Here is a 20,960-nt window from a genome sequence, read left to right as displayed (position 1 = left end):
CTTACCTGGAAATAATCTTTTTGGTTTAGGTGAGGGGCGGAGCCTGGATAGAGCGTGCAGGAGGCAGGACATGACGCAATGACGCATGATATTCTAGAGTTTACACCCCCCTAAGATGGCGAACGAGGCTACCAACTTATCAGTAGTTGTGACTTTTTTGCATTGATGCTCAATGTATTTGGATGTATCCGCAATATAAATGATATGGGGTTAAGGAATATAAAGGAGGACAGAGAGGGATACAACGCCGCTATGGTCCATGCACGAAGATCCGCACAAAGGTAAATTACTGCCACATGACAGTCTTCATCAACACGCGACACGCCCACTCGCTCACTGTGAATTCTGCGAAGCTGCTCTCTTCACACATGGCGTTCAGTTGACATAACGTGGACTTTATACTAGGGTGCTGGCTGGGTAAAGTCCGGTTAATGTCAGGTTCAAGTGATTCAGACATTTGTGTTCACACATACAGCTCCTCTGGGTAATGTCTGGATAATTTCAGGGTTGCAGTGCAGCTTAGGTTGGAATGTCACATGTAGATTTCTGCTGCATGAATTTAAGATTTAAACACGGGATGAACTTTGAAACAAATAACAACTTAAAAAAGGAGGGGGGTGTTTTTAAAGCACTCAGTTAATAGGGACAGTACTTACATCTTCCAGTTCCTGTTTGAGTAGCTTGTACTTCCTGTGGAGTAGTGTAAGAGCTTCCTCTTTGGTGTTCACCTCCTTTGCTAGCTTGTCGCACTCATCCTTCATGCGGTCCAGTTTGATGTTCAGCGCCCGGGACAGCTCCTTGTCCGTGGCTGCTTCCGCCTGAAGGAGTGACGACAGTAAAGGCAATATACTGGACATACTGGGATCTATATTCGCAAATTTATATCTATACCAGCAATGTTGGTTTATATATGTGTATCCTATGCAATTCAATGTTCCTTACAACCCAAATAAAGAATGATTAAATCTGACATCCTTAGTGATATAGATACTGTCCATGTAGGATGGCTGGCGATGTATCAAGATGATATCAATATCCTGATGAGACCAAATATTTTGGTCTCATTTGATCGGTAGATTGCAATATAATCAAACATATTTTCCTGCGCTTAAAGGAAAGTAAAGAAAGAAGCAAAGAAAGAAGCAATATGTGAGGTATATGAGATACACATGACTAGATATTGTATACCCCGGCTCTTTAAGGCTGCATTACAGTCGAGTGTAAATTTCTTATGAAAGCATCAATGTTCATCCCTGCAATATTGTCAAATTATCGATATTGAGGTATTCACAATGTCATCTGTTTCACAAAATGCAGATGTGTCTACAGAATACAAATGATCACTGTTCATTACAGAAGAAAATGTTGGCAACAGCACATATTTTTCAGAAAATGACATTATACCTTCTCTGACTGAGTGGATTACATGGGTACACTAAGCATTACTGAGTGAAACTAAGACCAAGGACGATTCATGTTGTCTGTACTTTTGTACTTCAAAAGTGAGCCAGTAGAAAGAAGAAGAGTGTGATGTCTTGATCTGTGACGCACATTGGTATGGAAATGAACAAAGCCCCAGTATCCTGCCATTCATTCGAAATTGTGCAATAACATCTTACATATAAATAGACAAGAAGTTCTTTTAAGACAATGGTTATTTTAACTACATTGAGAGAAGCCAAGTGAAATATAACTGTGCACCTGGGTATAATGACAATAAAGACCATTCAAGGGTAAGTGGCCCAACTGAGATGTTTCAGATCTGAGCTCTCACAGAAGGCAGACACACATTTCAGTTCGACCAAGGTACGACAAAAGGGGTTTCCGCACCAAACAGTTCTGGTGACTCCCTAAGGGGGAACTAGGAACTGGGCAGGACCCTGGAGAACTAAATACTTTCAAGGGCTTTTTTTTCTGTTTGCATTTGGACCGCCAGTAGGAACGGTGAAATGGCATAAGTCAATGGGGTTTCAGCATGACTTCTGTGTTCCATGTTGTATTTAGTCTGTAAACCTTAACTTAAGTGTACGTGGGCTGGTTGCCAGAACGATGCGACTCGGTTGGTGCACAGAGGACAGTCTGCCCCCGGTCAATGATCGGTCCAAGTCCACGGCGAGGTAGGGACCGAGGGGCGTTTTTAAGGTAGATATGAATGTATTGGAAAAATTAATAAAGACAGATTTACTTTAAGTGAAGCGTGTTATTTTTGGCTGAGGTTGTTGGTTGTTGTTAATGTTTTACACAGGTTTTTAAAAATGGCAGTTGTCAGTGCCGCATTGGTTCTTGGTTCGACCAATCGATGTGCACTTACATCTGGATCAATCACCATGCACTAACATCAGTGAAGGCTCCCTTTGTGCCGGTAAGTCCCTGCCCTGAAGTAGGAGCTAAAAAAGTCCCTCAAAAATGTCTTTCTAAGAACTTCCATCGTTCCTACTTCCTGCAGTGGACACACAAAAAAGGGAGGGTTCCTCCAAAATTTCTTAGAACTATACAATGTTCCTGCAATGTGATAACACCTAGTGACTGAATTTCAGAAATTGAGTAGGCAATGCGATTGTGGCATTTTATCATGCAAATCTTTCGGTACAGTAAAATAGAAATGACAATGATAGAGGAGCTGAAGAGCAAAAAAACAATAAAAAAAATGAAAATTGGAACGTTAGCTGTGGAGGACGACGAGGGGGAAGGGGAAGAGATGGAAAAAAAAAAGGAAAGTTGGCACCGGAGGGAAAGGGAGGTGAAGAGAGTAGGGGATTAAGACAGAAATAGAGAGAGAGCGAGAGAGATGGGGTGAAGGAAGACAGAGAGCAGGAAAAATGAGTGAGAGGACAAGGGCAAGAAAAGGAGAATATTTTAAGCAAATTTCTCTGACAGCCGACCATATGAGAGGCGCAGCAGCAGCTCTGGGCTTTTGCTCGATGGATATTGGGTGGGCCTCTTAAGGACATCTGCAGCGCCCGCAGGCTCGCCCATAAAAAACATCCCACCAAACGCCCTTGTCCCCACTGCACTCGGAAATGACACCATTACAATGAGCTATGTCAGATATTAATGCCATTCAGCGCGGCTAATGGGCTAAACTCAACCATATCAGGGAAGACCATGCCCCTTAAGAAACAATGTACCCACAGGGACTCTTCATTGGAGATATGGGTCGTGTAGGGGTGGGGTGGGTGTAAAGGAGTAAGTGAGGCGCGGTGCTTCTATCTCAGTGTCACCCTCGATGAGGCTTCTGCAGAGGATGAGTTCTGATAGCGGAGGTTTTAAAATATTCACGCCTTGAGCTTTGCAATGGCCGCTCGGATCCACAGGGCACCAAACGCCATTAGGAGCTCCGCTGTCCCGGCCGCACCCCGCCTCACCCCTCCTCAGAAGTCAGAGGCTCCGCCAATGAGTAAAATTACACCAAATTACATTTGTGTCTGCGTCTTGCTGAGTTGAAAATATGGCAAATGTTTTTGACGGCGAGGCGCGTTAACCGAGAGCAAGATCTGAAACACAAGTGTTTGCCGATGATACTCAGAAAGCTGAATAAAGTACGGCAGGCTCTACGATCCAAATCATGGAAGGAAAAAAAAAAGAAAAAAATAACAACTTTCTGGTTGACTTCTGACCTTGAAGCCTCTAAAGACTTCAGCAAATGACAGCAGATGTCAGCTGTGATACATAAATCATGAGTAAAACATCTATTAAATCCAGGGCCTGGAGGCGTGACCAAAGTTGCTGTCTTTTCTATTCTAAGAGGTTTGTAAAATCGTGACATTCTACAATCATGTCTCCAAATTTAAAGAGAACCTATTATGCTCGTTTTCAACTAGCTAATGTCTCTGAGGTCCCCAAAACATGTTTTTGAAGATTATTGCTGAAGATACTAATCAGATTTTGCATTCTAGCCATTCTAACATGCCTTTACACATTCCTGTTCCAACCATCCTCCTGAGGTCCCTAGTTCTGAGGCAATGGGGTTTGAGCTTTACTCCTGGTTCCATTGTATTTAGTCTTTGACTTATTTCACCTTATCAGTCCACCAAAATCTGTTTCTGAACAAATTTGAGGCGAGAAATAAGCAATCCAGTTGCTGAATCTTCACTCATATTAGATCTACAAGGCCTCATTTAAAAGTTTGTTCCAACTTTAGTTGCTGTTCTCCAAGCTTGTGGGAGACACTGCATGCAAGATTTTTTGTTTCATGTAAACGTCAGAAAATAAAATAAATACATCTATAATAAAAACACACTATTTTTATTGGTTTTGTTTGGAGAAATGCACAGCGGCCGCAGCCTGTTTATTTTATTTTATAGAAGGAATCACACCGTAGAATTATTTTTTAAATACTTCCGATATCCGCCGTCTGCACATTTGTCAAAGACAGTTGGTATTAATTCCTCATTCTTTAAAAATATTTGTGCTGGTCTCTGCAGCCAAGAGAGAACTTCCCATGCTTAGCTTTTAGCTTAGCTCTTAGCCACCAGACCGGCTAACGGTGGCGCTCAAGCCGTGGCTGGAGTTACTCAGATGGGGGTGCGATTCTAATTCTACTGAAGCCCAATGTGACATAGAGTTTGGCTGCAAATATGAACGGGTTGTTTCAGGACATGTTTTCTGAATTGATAGCTCACAAAAAACTGACTTGGTTGTCTTATTTCACAGTTTGTGTGTAAGAAGGGCCATCAGAGACCCAAATGTATGTGCACAAGCACTGAAAAGGGGAGTTTTTCATAATAGGTCGCCTTTAAGGGTAATTTTAAACCAATGCAGGACCCGAAACTAACTTTTAGAAGTGGTTGAGAATGTTACATCAACCTTTGGTTGCCAAGACTGACAAAATCCTTGATGCTAACCTACAGGGCAGTCAGTGACTCTGCAGCCACACATATTGTATCACGTATCAGGTAGGCTTGGGCTATTGGAGGAATATATCAGCAACTCAGTCTATTGGTGGTTGTTGTTTTTTGGGTAATTCCTTCGGGCAATTTTTGTCCTTTTAATTAGCTAATTTAATGACCAGTAAAGCACAATTCAAAGTGTGTGCAAACAGGACCTGTAATTCCGTGTCACCGCTTCAACCCCACCCGTTGCCCTTCTCCCTGTCTGGAGAAATCCACAAACAGAATAAATAAATCCCGTAAATGCCGTTTCTAGGTCATTCTGAAACGTCTTTCTTTCTTCCTTTGGTTCGGTTCAGATATTGGAGGAACATCACAGCGGTGCAGACACACCTGTCAGACACGCCACAGCTGGTGCCGCCTCCTCCTACGGATAGGAGAGACCCAGACCAGAACGGGCTTTCTCCGGGATAGATACATAATTTGATCCTTTTACTTTGCTCCGATGTTTATCCTTTGTTGTGAGATTTTAGAAGGTGGCCTCAAAAAATGGAAAACAAAAAAAACCCGAATTAAGCGATAGTTTTAACCAAACCTCTGCGCTGCAGCCAAGACCCGGTGTTCCATCCAGGCCGCGTTTGCAAAGATGGCAAATAAATTCTAATCCCATATAGGATTTCAGAGGGAGAGGAAGACAGGGCAAGGTGCATTGGGGCGCCCACATTCTGGTCCGCGTGCTCTGTTCCCCATCGACAATTGTCGATTCTTGACGGTTGGAAAATGTTGACATATCGCCCAACCCTAGTATCAGGCCATATGCTCCAACCCACTCTCTGGTTTGCAAATGAGCAGTGGCTGGTGGTGCCTCCACTGTGCGGAATGAGTTCTCAATCCAGACTCTTCTCATGCATAGTGCCCCAATGGTGGTGGGTGGTGGTGTGCTCCGCAGACGCTCACAATCTTCAAGAAACATCTGAAGACACTGTTCTTTCAGTAACACCTGAATACCTGATCCTATCCTAACTATGACTAACTATTCTTGTTTTTGTTGAGGTTGACTAGCTTTACAGCAACTTGTTGTATTGACATAATGCACTAAAAACAAGAGTACTTATCATATTGTACTAACAATGCAAAAAAAATTACTAACAATGCTATGTTATTCTGATTCCAAATAGCTGTCTTACACTTGTATCTGGTTGAATTGAGAAAAAGGAGATCATGCACTTAAGTTCGAGGTTGATTTCATAGTTGATGTATGCTTTGATTGTTTCTAGCCTCTTATGGAAGTCGCTTTAGACAAAAGTGTCTGATCAATGAATACATGAAATTCAATTAATTGTAATCATTTTCTAATTGAGCGAGAATGATCATATATAATTATAACCAACATTTTGACATTAAGAGAGTGATATCAAGAAAGAATGATCAAATTATTGTTTGGGTTATATTTAATTGTCTTGTTAAATATATTTATTTTATTATTACATTTTCAGTTTCGAAACAAACAACAAGGTACACCTGGGCAAGTATGTCTGGCCCTGCAGTTAGAAAAGTCTCAAAAGTTGAGGAAAACTGTCAAGCCAAGATTTATGTTCCGATTTTCAATGTCAATAAATGTATTCTCGTCATAAGGTGGATGTGTATTATGACACTGTTACGCTAGACCCCGAATATAAGCCGACACCACATTTTCACACATATTTCCAGGAAAAACCCCACCTTATATTCTGGTCAAAAGGTATTTGCATTATAATAAATCCTCAACTAAAATGTGCTCGGCAACTGCTATGAAGGTTCTCACCTGGACTTGCGTGGCGCGGTTCTGCATCTCGTTGAGCTCTTGCTGGCAGATCCTGAGCGTCTCCTGCAGCTCGCGCTCTCTCTTAACCCTGCCGCCCTCCGCCGTGGCCTTCAAACCGTCCATCTCCTTGCGGTGCAGTTCCCTCTCCAGCTGCAGCTGCTGCCCCAGCGAGGCATTCTCCTCCAGGGCTGAGGCCAGCCTGGCCTGCAGCTCTGCCATGCTCTTCTGGAGCTCCCTGATGCAGCGCTGCTCCTCGGTCAGCTGGCGGGCGAGCTGGGCCCGGGCGGAGGTCGCCTCCTTCATGACTGCCTGGAGCTCCGCTACAGTGTCCTGGTCCCTCTGGTAGCGACGGGCCTGGGTCTCAGCCTGCTCCTCCAGCTTCTGGTTCTCATCCTTGAGCCGCACCTGGAGGACGGCCTGCCGCTGGGCCTCCTCTTGCAGGTCCGCAGAGGCCTCCTTCACCTGGGGGTGGGCAGCCATGTGCACACTTTGTCATGCCCATACACCACTACGGCTCAGCTAGACCAGTGGTATCATATCAAGAACCCTCTATTTAATACGCATTAGGACCCCATTTGTAATGATTATCTCTCTGTGAGTCTGAGAAGATTTTTATTGTGATAAATGGCTTGGTGTCTATAGTATAGTTACAGAGATCATAGTGAAACTATGATCTCCAGTAAATAGTCATTATTGTGCATTCTCTATTGGTTCTAACATCTTCCAAATTAAATGAGGACGATTAATTATTAAAAATAATTCTGGCAAATTAAGCCAGCAATTTTATGTTATTACACAATGTCTTCAAGTATTATATATTCACCATACAAGTTGTACGTATTGCCAACGAATAAAATGTGGCAAGTAATTACAAAATGTAGGTGTTATTACATAATAAAGGTCAAATGTTTTACATACTGGTAAGTAATTACAAAATGTGGCGTCATTACATAATGCGTTACAAGGGTTTAGATTCCTGTCCTACTTTCTGTCTATTCAGACTAAGATAACACGTTACACCAGTCTTTAGATCTCTACACTGTGTTGTGGAATTTATCTCCCAATCCAGTTGCTTATCTAAAAAGCGCTAAATGGCTTAGCGACTTAGTGCATATCTGACCCGTATTTAGAATATGTGCGATCCAGACCTTTTGGGACCTTGACAAAGTTGCTTTTAATTGTGAGGTCTTACAGTATGAGAAGAAACCCCCTTATGACCTTTAACATGCACTGACTAACTCTTCTTTCAAAAGCAAGACTGAGCTATATAATTGTATTTTTATTTCATTTTTTATGTAAAGCATATTACGTCTCCTGAATTTATAAAATGTAGGATACTCCGATTTTATTAGATTTTATTAAAATAAACAATTTAAGTCAATGTATTACTTAAATTAAATAGCTTAAATAGCTGTTCTGTAAAATATTTTTGGAATGAATGTCAGATATATAGTAGATGTATACTGAAAAGTTGGTTGCAGCTTTCATTCTCATTGTATATAAAATATCTATCTATCTATACAGTATATATATATATATATACACATACATATATATATATATATATATATATATATATATATATATATATATATATATATACACACACACACACACACAGTGTATATATAATTTATTTATTTATTCCTCATTTTGGATGCCTGACCTCCACATCCTTCCCCACCCTCACCTCACGGGTCTCCTGTTCCAGACACAGGTGGCGCTGCCGGGTCTCTGACAGCTCCACATCTCGGCGGTGGAGCTCTTCTTCGCGCTGGACCAAACGGCTACGGACATCCGTCAGTTCCCGGCGGACTGACTCGGTCATCACACTCAGCGCTGTCAACTGGCCCTGGGAGCCCTCATTTTCCATGGTCGCCTAGAGGGAGAGAGGGGGTGGGTACTCATACAGCATTTACTGTGATTCCAAGGGTACAAGCACAAATAAATAAAGATTTTTTTATAAATAACAAGGTAAAAAATGTTTTATTAAAAACCATACATAATTATATATATTTTTTATAAATAAAAATCATCCAACAGAAAAAAACAACAACCAGCTATACAACATCAGACAGAGTGAGTGAGAGTCAGGGGAGGGGGGGAGAGAGAGTCCAAGCGAGTCAAAAAGAGGGTGAGAGCACTAGAAAAAGAGAAGAGAAGAAAGAGAGAGTCCGAGTGGGGGAGAGAGAGTCAGAGTCATTCTTGTTACCATGGTAAGCCTTGCTTATCTATCATTTATTACAGTTCATAAGTTATTAATATTGCTGCAATTGCTTGCTTTGGCAATATAAACAGATGGACGGAAGAACGAACGAACGAAAGAGAGAGCATGAGAGTGAGGAATAAATTTCAGTAAAAAAAGTGAATGTGGAAGGAGATGGTATGCAAATAGCAGTGTTCACAGACAGAGATAGGAGAAAAAAAAAGCCAAGGGGGGGGGGGGGGGGGAGGAGGGGAGAGGAGAGGAGAGGAGAGAGAGAGAGACACATTTGCTATACCGGCTTGTGCACCGATAGGAAAATGTGAGCACTCAGCTGGCTGATAAGGGACAATGGTCAGGTCTGCTGGAGACAGATTGGTTCTAATACTTCGGCTTTGAATCAAATCTGCAAAGACTTTGTTGGAGCTCAGAACCTAATCATTTAATTGAGAACTTAATTCTCTCCTCCTAATTCATTAAGGGCGCAGAAATGATTTTTGTAATTAATTCGCTTCACGTCGCGCGTGCCAGGTGGGAGGCAGTGCGTCCGTCCGTCCGTCAGTCCGTCCGTCCGTCCGTCCGTCCGTCCGTCCGTCCGTCCGTCCGTCCGTCCGTCCGTCCGTCCAGCATTCTGTCATCCTGTCGCTACAACTGCGGGTTTGGAGGTGACTTATTCACATCAAAAGGAATCGGGCCTTGGAGAATGGTGACTTTCCAGCAGTTAATGAAAAGACCAACCATTGAATAAAAAGGAGAGTGTGTTAGTGTAAATTACCGCTTGTTCATTACTGTGAGGTTTCACGTCGAAACGAAAAGGAGGCATAGGGCGAGTGAACTGAGGTACCACTGTCAGAGAGAGAGAACACCGCCCTCACAATGAGAACCATCGTGCATTTGCAATTTTGAGAACATGGACTTTTTGCTTGCGCTAGAGATGGTACAAAACCATTTTTTTATTTTACTGATACCTGTAATCTAATTTTTTCTCTTTAAAAGTGCAATAGAAACTTTGCAACTTTCCCCCCTAGCGTTTCCAAGTGGTATTGTTGTTTGCAACACTGTCGCAAAGACAACTGGCTCACTTGACGTTTTCATCAGAGTGTAGCTCCGTGAAGTAATGCACTGCAAGAAAACGTGTTCTTTGTTTGGATTATCAAACGTACAATGGATCATTTGTTTGTTTCTGGCTGCTAGCATTAGCAACGTGGCTTACATTACCTCTAGCTTTCAATACCATAGTCCCCACCAGATTGGCTGTCAAGCTGAAGGAGCTTGGCTGAGCACTCCACTGTGTGCCTGGATCCTGGACTTCCTTTCAGCCCAGCCCCAGGTGGTTAGGTTGGGGAGGCACATGTCCAGCTCCCTCACTCTGAATACAGGATCACCGCAGGGCTGCGTCCTCGGCCCCCTACTGTACTCCCTGTACACACATGACTGTGTGGCTAGGTCCAGCTCCAACACCATCATCATCATGCTGACGACACCGTCATGGTGGGCCTGATCACTGAGGACAATGAAAAGGCCTACTATGAGGAGGTGGCTGACCTGTCACTCTGGTGCCAGGACAACAGCCTCCTCCTGAACGTCAGCAAAAGTAAGGAGCTGATTGTGGACTTTAGCAGGGGATTACAACCGAGGATGCGCGCGGCGTTGGTGATTAATGGGACTTCTGTTGACAGGGTGAGCAGCTTCAAATACCTGGGAGTCCACATCACGGAGGATTTGACATGGACTTAACATACAGTCACTCTGGTGAGAAAGGCGAGGCAGCGCCTTGACCACCTCAGGCAGCTAAAGAGATTCATGGTCTTGGAGTGGATCCTCAAGTCCTTCTACTCTGGAGCGGTGGAGAGCATCCTAACAGGCAACATCCCTGCCTGGTTTGGGAACTGTACTGTTAAGGACAGGCGGGCCCTGCAGAGGGTGGTGCGTTCAGCAAAACATACAACTGGAACTACCCTCCCCTCCCTGCAGGACTTATACACCAGGAGGTGTCGTGGCAGAGCCCACGGGATCATGAAGGATCCTCACCACCCCAACAGCAGACTAGTTCAGCTGCTGCGGTCAGGCAAGCGCCTCCGCAGTCACACAGCGAGGACAGAGAGACAGACAGAGTTTCTTCCCGCAAGCCATAAGGACTGTCAATGCTGAGCTCACCAGGGGTCCTAACAAAAAGCACTAAGTCACTCACACTGCCTTACTGTACTGTTTGTAGCATACTGTACTGCATACTGTATCACTGCTCTGGGTTACTGCATACTGCGCTGTATTTTTGTTCTGTTCGGTGTTACTGTATTGCTGTGTCTTTGCTGTCGTGTTGTTTTATAGTATACTGTAAATATTTTTACAACACATATCTGTATATACAAATAGCCTATCCCATATACATAACTCTATTCCCTTCTATTTGTACCCTGCTTTGTATTATCTTTTGAGTCTTATTTAATATTTATTTTATTTTATTTATATTATTCTATTCACTAACTGCATTGCATTTTAGGAATCAGTTAGTTTCAGTTAGTTAGCTAGGTAGGAATTAGGTTAGCTATTATGTTCGGTTTAGTAACTAATGTGCATAATCTCCGGATGTGTTGTAAAGGCATTTCACTGCATATATGTATGAAAATATGTATATGTATGTGACCCCTGAATCTTGAATCTAGCAGCCTGGCCACTCCCCAAAGAAACAATCGTAAGAATCACAATTTGTACTAAAACCCCAATCCCAGTGCTACGATAAAAGCAGGGTAAACCATATAGTAGTATTAATAAGTGTGCAGTTTGTGTTACTTACTGATCCAGTAGAACGAATGCCAAATGACAGTTGGTTAGGAACGCTCTCAAGTCCCGGAGCTCTGTCAATCGAGTGAATGCCCGTCTGAGGTTCACTCCTTTAACCTTTTCTATCACTTTCGCTCTTCGCCTTCTTTGCCCTCCTCCGTCACCGGGGTTCTTCTTCTCTTGCCAGGCAGTTTCCACTGCCACTTCAGTTGTTCTGCCATACACCATTCTCTGCTACTGGTTGCGCAATGGGTGATGCACTTACAGCAACGCCCTGCCGTAAATCGATCATCATTTTCCAGGAAGCTATTACCCGGTGCTAGTTGGTATTGCATAGCGATATCGAGGCTCATAGGGAACCAATCAAAAAAGCGATGGTGTCATTATTCTATACCCATTACAGTGAACAAGCAACATTAACTTCATAATGATAAGTTCAAGCAAAAAATTGTCCAATGCCCCTTTAACAACTAATAAGCTATTCTAATTAAGACAATTTGCTTACCTTGGCCATCTTAAAGTAAGATCAATCAAAAGAAATCAAACACTTTACAAACCTAAAAGAAGAAATATTTTGTTTGATTGAGTAAAAGCACTTTGACATAAAAATAAATATATTAATAAATAATGTCTTATAAAGTGCACCTTTGTGTAAAATTAGAGAATTCAAAACCAAAAATATTCTGTTGTATGCAGCATCCTTTGCTGGTATCGGCCCAGTACACTAGTATAGGATATACCTATCGAACTGTGTGTATTTACAAGAGCAATAGAGACAGATAGTCCAGGCAAAAGCAGGCGCAGTGTTGCATCATATGCCAACTGGAATCCATCTGCATGGATGATTTGACCCCAGGGCACCATGTTGTTCTCTCCACTGCAGAACTACCAATACAATTGTTGGATGAAAGAACACAACTTGCACGGCAGCCAACAGACTCTATATGACGTCTAAAGGTCAGCTAGCACATGATCAACAGCTACTAAGCACTGGTTGAAGAACCAGAGTTCCAGATTACAGATTTTATGTACTTGATGAGGTTGTTTCCTGAGAGGAAGGCGCTTAGCGATGTGAAATACCTCGGGATCAGTGATTTGACAATATTTGGCAGTTGACTATTGGTGCCTTCATGAGACATTAACACACAAGAAATATTTGAAAAACAACCGTAAGTAATGAGGATATCATGACCAAGCGGGTACAGGGCAGGCGTTGACAAGAACATCTCAAACAGTTTATGAAGTTCAGAAAATTTTGTTTCTTAAGAGCAAAGCAGCCTTAAAGACAACATTTAACAACAAACTGCAATTCCAATAAAGTTGGGATGTTGTGCAACACAAATAAAAACAGAATAGAATGATTTGCAAATCCTTTTCAACCTATATTCAATTGAATACACTACAAAGATAAGATTTTAAATGTGCAAATTGATAAACTTTGTTTTTTTGCAAATATTCACTTATTTTGAATTTGATGCCTGCAACATGTTCCAAAAAAGCTGGGACAAGGGCAACAAAAGACTGGGAAAGTTGAGGAATGCTCAAAAAAATACCTGTTTGGAACATTCCATAGGAAACAGGTGAGTGTCATGACTGGGTATATGAGGAGCATCCCCAAAAGGCTCAGTCATTCACAAGCAAGGATGGGGCGAGGTTCACCACTTTGTGAACAACTGTGTCAGCAAATAGTCCAACAGTTTAAGAACAACGTTTTTCAACGTACAATTGCAAGGAATTTAGGGATTTCATCATCTACAGTCCATAATATCATCAAAAGCTTCAGAGAATCTGGAGAAATCTCTGCACGTAAGTGGCAAGGACGAAAACCAACATTGAATGTCTGTGACCTTCGATCCCTCAGGTAGCACTGCATTAAAAACCAACATCATTCTGTAAAGGATATTACCACCTGGGCTCAGGAACACTTTAGAAAACCATTGTCAGTTAACACAGTTTGTCGCTACATCTACAAGTGCAAGTTAAAACTCTATCATGCAAAGCGAAAGCCATATACACCCAGAAACGCCGCCAGCTTCTCTGGGCCCGAGCTCATCTGAGATGGACTGATGCAAAGTGGAAAAGTGTGCTGTGGTCTGACGAGTCCACATTTCCAATTGTTTTTGGACATCCTGTCCTCCGGGCCAAAGAGGAAAAGGACCATCCAGATTGTTATCAGCGCAAAGTTCAAAAGCCAGCATCTGTGATGGTACGGGGGTGTGTTAGTGCCCATGGCATGGGTAACTTGCACATCTGTGAAGGCACCATAAATGCTGAAAGGTACATACAGGTTTTGGAGCAACATACGCTGCCATCCAAGCAACGTCTTTTTCAGGGACGCACCTGCTCGTTGCAGCAAGACAATGTCAAGCCACATTCTGCATGTGTTTCAACAGCGTGGCTTTGTCGTAAAAGAGTGCGGGTACTAGACTGGCCTGCCTGCAGTCCAGACCTGTCTCCCATTGAAAATGTGTGGCGCATTATGAAGTGCAATATACAACAAGGGAGACCCCGGACTGTTGAGCAACTGAAGTCGTACATCAAGAAAGAATGGGAAAGATTTGCACCTACAAAGCTTCACCAATTAGTGTCCTCAGTTCCCAAACACTTATTGAGTTTTGTGAAAAGGAAAGGTGATGTAACACAGTGGTAAACATGCCTCTGTCGCAGCTTTTTTGGAACGTGTTGCAGGCATCAGTTTGAATACACTACAAAGACAGCTTGTCTTTGTAGTGTATTCGATTGAATATAGGGTGAAAAGGATTTGCAAATCATTGTATTCTGTTTTTATTTACATTTTAAACAACGTCCAAACTTCATTGGAATTTGTTTATTTTGATATTGTGCTAACCCAACGTCCGGATGATATCTAGTCTCACAATATCTCAATATCATAATATTGATGTTATATTGATTGCCCAGCCCTAATTTGATGTAGAAAGAATTGGTCAGTAACTCACAATTAAATTTGATTTCAAAACAAAGGGTCACAATTGAATTCAATACGGATTCAATATGATTGTTGATGAAATGGCTCACGATACAATTCTATATCAATATATTGAGTTATGCAGAATGAGAATTGTTCAGTCATCATGCCAGGTCACACAAAGTACTGATATTATGATTTTCAAATCAATTCATAAATTGACAGACTAGAGCCTTATGAGTTGTTGTTTTTTTTACCCCAGCTGAAACACAAACATGATAAAGTCAACAGTACAGATAATATTTGACTATATGAAATGAAAAATGTAAGTGTTTATCGAGCTCCTTGCACATGTGAAGATCTTTGCGATGGAAGGTGAAAGGAAACCGACAGTTCTTTGATTCACTATCTGTGCCCTTACCGTGAGCCTGTATTCCGACAACACAACATACAACTCGTGGGTTAGCGGGTCACAGGGTGTCAAACTTTGTCTGAGACCTAACATTTTGCCACGTATTTTACAACTTTTACTGTTTTGTTTGTGTCACCTGTGTGTGTGCGCTTCCATGTAATTTCCGAACAAATGCTTCCTTATCCACTGACCTGTGTGGCCTTGTCTGTTTGGAGCCTCGCTTCTGCCCTGGCCTCCTCCAGCTCCTGCTCCAGCCTCTTGCTCTTGGCCTTCCACTGGCGCACCGCCGCCTGCGCCCGGCTCTTTAACTCCTCTTTGCTCTTCTTGCTCTCCGCAAGCAGAGCCTCCATCTCCCTTCTCTCTGCCGGGCCTCGGCTCTGGGAAACAGCAAAAAATGATGGTTATTATTGTTCCATGTCATCAGAGCCTGTGCTCTTAAATCTGTAGCTCCCAGAGCTAAACTGGATCACACACCCGAGTTTACTTAGTTTGGTTTGTTGAACTCCATGGTTAAAGTGGCAATGCATAAGATTGTCCTTGTGGGTCTCAGAATTCCATTGGAAACAACATCCTGGTATACTCTTGTCAGTTTATTTTCCGAAAGTTTTTCCTTCTGTTGATCGATTGATTTGCTCGCTTTTTCTTGGTCACCAGGATATTTTTGTTTTTTTTGGTGAATGTTTATCCATATAGACAGTTTACTACTAGCTATGTTGCTTTATCAAATTCACTGCGGCTGCCTTTCACATCTTGCATGTGACCAATCTCTCCATTTTCTTCAGGAAAGGTGGACCCTGCCACCAACAATGGAAAGAGTATATGTGACCCACCGCATACTTTAGGGTCATTTGGCGTCTTTCGAGTTTTTTCTGAAGTGTTGTGTTGTCTGTACTTTTAAACTCGAAAATAATTCCACATTTATAAAACATGTATATTCTTACTGTTGAATAAAATATTTTTTTTTAAACAAAATGAGTTGTGTGTTGTTGAGCTGTTTGTGATTGGCCCATTCAGCAGTATGTTAATTAGCCATGAGGCTTTGTTTGTCCGCCAGCTCCATTTGCATTCTGGGAGCTGGCTGAATGAACCTGGTGTGGGTAAAACTTTGGAGGTGATTATCTCAGAAACACGGTTTGCCACACCCTTGTCATTAACAAGTCATAGCTTTAAAAATATTTGCTTGATTTGTACAAATGACACCTTGTTTGGAAGCTCTGATTCTCCACTTTCAAATGATGGGGGGGGGGGACCTAGAAAGCCGCCAAATGACCCTTAAGTATGCGGGGGGTCACATATCGAGTATAAGTATCGAAAAATGGGATTTATTTTCAACAAAATATTTTTGATGGATCACCAATTTCAAACGTTACAAAACTATTCTAAATCTCCCATACACCCCTGGCTGACAAAGCAACATTCATCTTCTGCTTTTTAAATAGTGGGAAAACTCTCACACCTGGATCTCTCTGAGCTGCTCCTGCATTCGCAGCAGCTGCTGCTCCCGTCGCGCCAATTCTGAGGACAACTCCTGAGATGAGGAGAGAGAGATGCAGAGTTAAATGAAAATGTTGGCATTTTATAACCATGGCTTCACATTTCTGTAGCTCGATACAGTGTCGATGGAATAGGTTTAGTCAACCGCCGTGGAATAGGGAAATCGTGGTGACAGAAGAACAAGGTTGCAATTGCACCATTGCTTGACATACATAAATTGACATACAACTTGAAAGATTCTGGCGCCAATCATTAGGGTTCACCCCTCAATGATTATAAAAATATGATTCAGGTACACAATACAAAATTTTTCCTTTGAGGAAGGCAGAGGATAACAATTATAACGCCAGGGAGAGCAAACAGAGCTTGCGGAGAACGTGAGCAGAGATGAAGGGAACAGGGAGTGCATTGCAGGGAGCAAAAGAGTAAAAAGTGCGGGCAGCAGAATAACGGAGAGCGGTTAAAGGAGGTGAGGGCAGTGTTTACAAGCGGGCTACAATTGGATTATCCTTCTGGCTGGTTCGAAAAAGAGCTCTGAGTTGAGCACGGGTTGAAGTGTCCACATCAAAGAAAATACCACCATTGCTTTCAACTTTCAAGATAAAAATGGGTTTGAATTGGGTTACTCTAATACAGAGGAGATATTTATACAGATATAGAGATATATACAGAGATATTGAATCCCACTAAAACACATAGTTTAGTCATGGAGTGATCAGTCATAGGCCCGTTCGAACGAATCCAAAACGCAGACCAAATGAAACACATCTTATTCAGTAAACTGTACTTGGTGTTTGTGCACTTCCAAAGATGCATGAAACGTTGCCAAACCCCCAGTTTTGATCCCGTGCATTTAAATGCATACAAGCCTCAGGTGCTACATGTAAAAACCCCCACCCCATCCTTTACTTTCCTACTTGGCAATAAGAGCTGTGAGAGACACTTTTCCTTTTTTTTTTCTCAAGGTCACAGATTGGAAAGATGTGCCAATCCTTAAAACATAGCTATTTCAACTGACCCGTTATTGATGCCAAATGTACCCTTCAACACCCATGCTCGGGGGGTGGGGCGGGGGGGTTACTAGGGTTTTTCCCCACTTCTTGTTACCATCACGGAAAATACGGAGGGCGGCCTTATAAGAAGGATAAATGACTGCCAATTGATTTCTGATCTTCTGTATTGAGTGTCACTTCATCTGACAATCTAAGAGGATCAAGAGGCGTGGAGCCAGGCTGAGCACGGGAGGGTGTGAGACAAACTAAAATAAGCACACAGCGCACAGGCCTCTGCAGTGTGGCGCTCGCCTGCACTCGAGCCGACACGTCCCCGCCTCCTTCTTCTTCGTACTTAAAGAGGGGGTTTTCTTTCATGGAATTTCTTCTTCTTCTTCAAAGGGTAAACAGCAGATGGAGATGGCAACAGATGGGGGAACAGAACCTGAGCCTGATACGACCCTGTGCAGTGACGTGTGTTGCTGGTGCTTCTGGCTCAGGATGAGGAACCACAGGCTGGCATTTATGGATGTTTCAAACTTTAAAAAACATAAAGCGGTTTCTCAGTTATGCGAAAATTATGAACAGTAAAGCGGGGTACACATCAGAGTTTCCATTAGAGAAAAATTGGTGCTGGTCCACGTGTCCTGGCAGATTTAAATTTCCCGGACAACTAGAAGAGACTCTGGACAAATATTATCTGTGTTTATTGATCTTAAAAACAATTGATAGGCAGGCTATATAAAGAATGAAATCATGATGGCATGTAGATTTATAATATATATTTTTTTGAATATTTAAAATAAAATACGTCCAGTTAAGTCATTTTAAAAACGAATAAATATTACAAATATTACTACTTGAAATAAAAAACTTCCGTTCATGAACAATAAGTAATAAGTGCAGCCGCTTTAATTAACATTTCAATTAAATACAATTTTGAAAAAAAAAAAAAAAACAGAACAAATATGGCAAGTAGGTCTAAATGAATAATTAAGTTTGTGGTGTTGAACATCTTTGTCGGAACGTCTCGTCAACTTGTCAACACAATGAATATTTACCGTCTGCTTTGGGTCAACTTAAATATCCAAAAAACGGCAAACTATGGATGTATGTGTACTTGTCAACAATAAATCATCTTTCTGCTTCTCGTCCGACTTCTGGGTGCAGCGCTCTGTCTCCGCTCCATGTGTACTGTGTTTACAAGCGCAACCTGCGGGCGGGGCTTATTTCTTTATCGATAAACGGAATTCGTTAGGGGTGAAAGGTCAGCCTTAGATCCCCAAACTGATTGGCTTTCCGTTGCAACTTGCCGAACGTGGAAATGAACAGATCTGCGTATTTTATTTTTATCTAAATGATAGTCCGTTTTATTTTGACATAGTGGAAAAAAATATCGCGATAATTATTGCTACTGTTTTATCGCCCAGCGCTAATGAAAATTGTGCTTCGAGGGAATTATTTTCACTGGACAGAATGACCGGAGAGATTTAAATATGTCGGACATTAACAGTTTTTCCCAGTCAAAAACTGGCAATTCTGGTACTCTGGTACACATTACAAGATAATAAAGCAGATTTTGGCTTGGATTCCCCCCTTCCGACAACCGTGAGCAAAGACCCGTTTTTTTGATGATTCTAGAGATGATTGCGCCAGAGTATCCTATTGTGTTAGGTGTGTTCTGACTTATTTTTTACTTAAGACTTTATTGTCCCCAAGGAGAAATTCATTTTCACAGCACTGTACCCATTAGACAACCATACATACAACAGCACGCAGTAACAGGATACAATGACAGACAACAGAACACACTCAGGCCTGTTCAGCAAGGCCTACAATTCAATGGCTATGGCTGTGGCTGTGGGGATCAAGCTTTTTCCAAAAGCTAAGTTCTGTACCTCAGTGCTCTGTACCTGCGCCAAGAGGGCAGTAGTGTAAGGTGGTGATTAAGCGGGTGTGTCATGTCCTTTTCTATTGATGTTGCGTGTAATGGCCTTTTTGTTAAGCTCCGCGAGGCTGGGTGTGGGGAGACCAATTATCCTGGCAGCAGTGTTGGTTATGCATGTGAGTTTGGCCCGGTTAGAAACGGATAAGATGTTAAGAATCAGGTGGCACAGTACAGTACAATGGGCTGAATAATGCTCTTCTACAACAATAGGAGGAAACAGGGGCAACATAGAGTCCTTGTTGGATGACTGATAGTCTTCGGTGGCTTCTTTTTTGCGTGTCATTCATGTGCTGGTTGAAGCTGAGTCTATTGTCCGGTGTCACTCTGAGCTATTTGAAACTGTCAACCATATCAACTGTTTGGTTATTGGGGTGCTGAGTTGAGGGGGGACCAATTATTATTTCCTTTGTCTTGCTGACATTGAGGTGAAGATGGTTATCCTCACACCCCTGGGTGAAGTGTGCAACTGTGTTGTGATAGTCCAGAGCGGAGTGGTTGTCTGTGAGTAGGGCAAGAATCGCTGTCATCTGAGTATTTGAGGTAAGTAGTGACGGGTGACGGACTGGTGCAATCATTGGTGTAAAGAATGTACAGGAATGGGCTCAACACACAACCCTGCAGCACTCCGGTGTTAGTGGTGAGTGCAGGTGATGTACTTGAGCCCAACCACACAGCTTGTAGTCTGTCACTTAAGAAAATTGCGCATGAGATGGAAAGAAGAAGCAGGTTGTTTGGAGGGTTTACTTCTTATAGAACTATGCTCAGGAAACTCAGGAGAAACAGAAGAAATTCCACAAAGTAAAACATGAACTCCAGAATTTCAACACTCAATATACCCTACGATACCCTGCCACTTTGTCCTGCACTATAGATGGCAGAAGACATCGGTTCTCCAGCCCTGCAGAGGTGAAAATCTTTCTGAGGATGGGACAGATTGAGGAAGCTGCTGTCATAAGATTGCGTGCGTCCACGTACACAGAAGATTGATGCTGGCCAGCCACTGAAGAACAGATTTAATTTAGCTTTATTTTGCTAATAGAGTGGCCTACAAAATAAATATTTTATAACGTGGTCCAAACTTAGCTAGGTCCAGATCTTGGTGTTTATCTTAAGGTAATTCTGCTCGATGCAGCTGTGTTTTTTTTTTACATCTGCTGTTTTACTTTTACAAGAGAGCTATTTAACCTAGTCTGTGATGGTGGATAAATATTTTTGCTTACCCTCTCGGGTAATGAGAACAAAAAAGGTTGGACAAGTTGTTACGAACACAGCTTTGTGAAGTAAAAGGGGGCAGGTGGAGGGACTGACCAGAGCAAGGAGTCATGATGGGACAATCTGGTGTAAGGGAGAGGATGGTTTATTCGGTTTTCTGTTGGCTGTTCTGCCAACTCATTGAATGGAGAGTTTTGTTTTAGCTTTAGTTTTTATAGGTCTACTGTGTGATGAAACAGTGACAGTTACAGAGTTTAGCCCTATGCACAGGAAGGTGCAGATGGTTTTACAGTTTCCAAAATTCTATCTTTATAATTAAGGCGATATGTGTTTGCTTCAAATTGTATCTTGGAACATAA

At 42.2% G+C, this 20,960-nt stretch overlaps 1 protein-coding gene across 1 annotated transcript in view; it reads right to left on the bottom strand.

The window, feature by feature from the left end:
- Nucleotides 1-20,960, bottom strand: part of cep128 (centrosomal protein 128) — a 106,305-nt gene that overhangs the window by 61,049 nt on the left and 24,296 nt on the right. The window contains exons 12-16 of the mRNA XM_079996610.1: nt 16,412-16,483; nt 15,147-15,332; nt 8,324-8,512; nt 6,634-7,095; nt 657-818 (exon numbers count right to left, since the gene is read on the bottom strand). Coding sequence (XP_079852736.1) covers nt 657-818; nt 6,634-7,095; nt 8,324-8,512; nt 15,147-15,332; nt 16,412-16,483 — 1,071 coding nt within the window. The remainder of the gene's footprint in view (nt 1-656; nt 819-6,633; nt 7,096-8,323; nt 8,513-15,146; nt 15,333-16,411; nt 16,484-20,960) is intronic.

The sequence above is a fragment of the Zeus faber genome (genome assembly GCF_960531495.2).
Source record: "Zeus faber genome assembly, chromosome: 2".
Lineage (NCBI taxonomy): Eukaryota > Metazoa > Chordata > Actinopteri > Zeiformes > Zeidae > Zeus > Zeus faber.
This window is presented reverse-complemented; position numbering and strand designations above follow the sequence as displayed.